The 2,124-nt window shown below is 34.4% G+C and overlaps 1 protein-coding gene across 2 annotated transcripts in view; it reads left to right on the top strand.

The window, feature by feature from the left end:
* LOC107593127 (membralin-like) overlaps window positions 1-2,124 on the top strand; it is a 23,015-nt gene that overhangs the window by 3,435 nt on the left and 17,456 nt on the right. Inside the window, exons 3-4 of one of the 2 annotated variants that reach the window (XM_016282723.1) lie at window positions 903-1,065; window positions 1,699-1,809. In XM_016282723.1, the coding sequence (XP_016138209.1) occupies window positions 903-1,065; window positions 1,699-1,809 (274 nt within the window). The remainder of the gene's footprint in view (window positions 1-902; window positions 1,066-1,698; window positions 1,810-2,124) is intronic. The other variant, XM_016282724.1, reaches the window with a different exon arrangement.

Genomic DNA, 2,124 nt, shown 5'->3' with positions numbered 1-2,124 from the left:
ATATATAATATTATTATTATTATAACTCAATTTCAGACTGGTCCTCCTCACATAAGTTCTTTTTAACTTGACAGATTTTGTATAGAAAAGAGATGCATTAATAATTTTTTTTTGTGTGTATGTGCTCCTTTCAGCTCCTTTCTATAAAATCATATAGAATTCATGTGGAAATAGCTGGATAGCATGCAGTTGCGCAACAGTAAATCAATATTATAATTTCTAATATTTGTCAATTTAAATAAATGTAAATGTGTTCATTTATGTAATTTACTGTAACTATTACTACTAATAAAAATAATAGTCACTTGTTATGATTGTTATTAATACTATTGTTCATTATAGAATTACTGAATATGTCAATGTATGAATATATAATGAATGATACGAAAAGATCAGAAGAGTATGTGATGCCCAAGAGTAAATCAATATTAATTTCTAATTTAATTCAATATTTGTTAATTGAAATATTGTAATTGTATTAGTTCTAATAATATAGTATTATACTGTTACTACTACTACTACTAAGAAGTTAGTTATTAATATTATTATTATTATTAACTTTAAGTATATAAAATACATAATATTATATAATACAATTTATTATATATAATATTAACTCAATCTGGTCCTCATACAAGTTGTATGTGCTTATGGTGCTTTTACAGTTTGTATTGTCTTTTTATAACAAACAAAAAAAATTACTTTAATACTCTTGATATTTATTTTGTGTGTGTATGGGAGCTGCTTATATAAATAGCATACTTTTTTGGAATTTCCTGGTGATCAGTTAATAATGATATAATATTAATACATTGTGAATTATTCCACTATTAATAATTAGGCCCTTGTTCTCCAGATCGTTCTGACAGATTCTGCCCTTTGTCTCTCTCTCACACATACAGTTTGAGCTCGACATCGAGCCACGTCTGAATCCGTCGATGAGTGGCGGTGTTCCTGGCTCCAGCCTGAATGAATCCCAGGATCTGTCCTTCAGCCAGGCCCCTTCTAAAGGTATGCAGCCGCTGAGGGAGACTGTCTCCGAGATTGAGATGCTAACTCGAGCAGGTAAACATCTCAAATACGCCCCACTCGGTAGCCATCTGGTTCTCTCCTCCTCCTCCTCTTCCTCCTGTGTGAATTCATTCCCTCTCCTCCCTCCATCCAGTGCTGCCCTTATCACTTCCCCTGCTCAGATTTCCTTTCTGTTCCCACATTATTACCTTACCCTTCCCAGAGGCCACATGGGCTGTCACATGGCTTCAGAAACGATCACAGTGGCCTTTTGCAAGATAAGATGTCAGAGGGTCCTATATACTGTAATTTGTTAGTTTAGATACAAATTCACAGTTTCCAAACCTCACATCTGGATGCAAATGAGTTATTTAAAATGTGGACGATGAGCAGGGTGTAATTTGCAGGACGGTTTCGGGGTGTCAGTCTCCCAAATTAAAGCTTCAAACCCCGAAGGAAGGATCTTTTAAAAGGACATATAATAAACACATTATTTTGCATATTGAATAAAAAGAAAAATCAATGACAATATAGAGATTCGTTTTTTATTATTATTATTATTATTAATACAGAAAAACTTTTAAAGTACCATTGTTGTGAAATAACAGCTTTTTAGAAAAATAGTATAATTTCTAAATCCATTGAAAAGTTGTCAGCGTTTATCAGTGTTTGTGTTTGTTTGTGTAGTGTGGCCCCAAGAAGAGTATATTGTTGAATATTCTTTGGAATATGGTTTCCTACGGCTGTCCCAGGCCACACGGCAGCGACTCAACATCCCCGTTATGGTGGTGACCCTGGGTGAGTACATCACACTCTCTAGGATATCAACAGAAAACCTGGCAAAACCCACAAAAGATAGAATATTCTATTATTGCACTGTTATATTAAAGGTGCCATAGAATGGAAAACTGTATTTACCTTGGCATAGCTGAATAATAACAGTTCTGTACATGGAAATGACATACTGTGAGCCTCAAACACCATTGTTTCCTCCTCCTTATGTAAATCTCGTGCATGCAAAAGACCACTGAAAAACAGGCGAATCAGAACATGACACCGACTGTGACGTTACAGTCAGGATCACTAATAGTTACGCCCCCATCATTTGCATAT

Source organism: Sinocyclocheilus grahami, unplaced genomic scaffold (assembly GCF_001515645.1).
Source record: "Sinocyclocheilus grahami isolate Dianchi unplaced genomic scaffold, SAMN03320097.WGS_v1.1 scaffold165.1, whole genome shotgun sequence".
Lineage (NCBI taxonomy): Eukaryota > Metazoa > Chordata > Actinopteri > Cypriniformes > Cyprinidae > Sinocyclocheilus > Sinocyclocheilus grahami.
The sequence above is the reverse complement of the archived record's forward strand: the minus strand, read 5'-3'. Positions and strand labels throughout refer to the sequence as shown.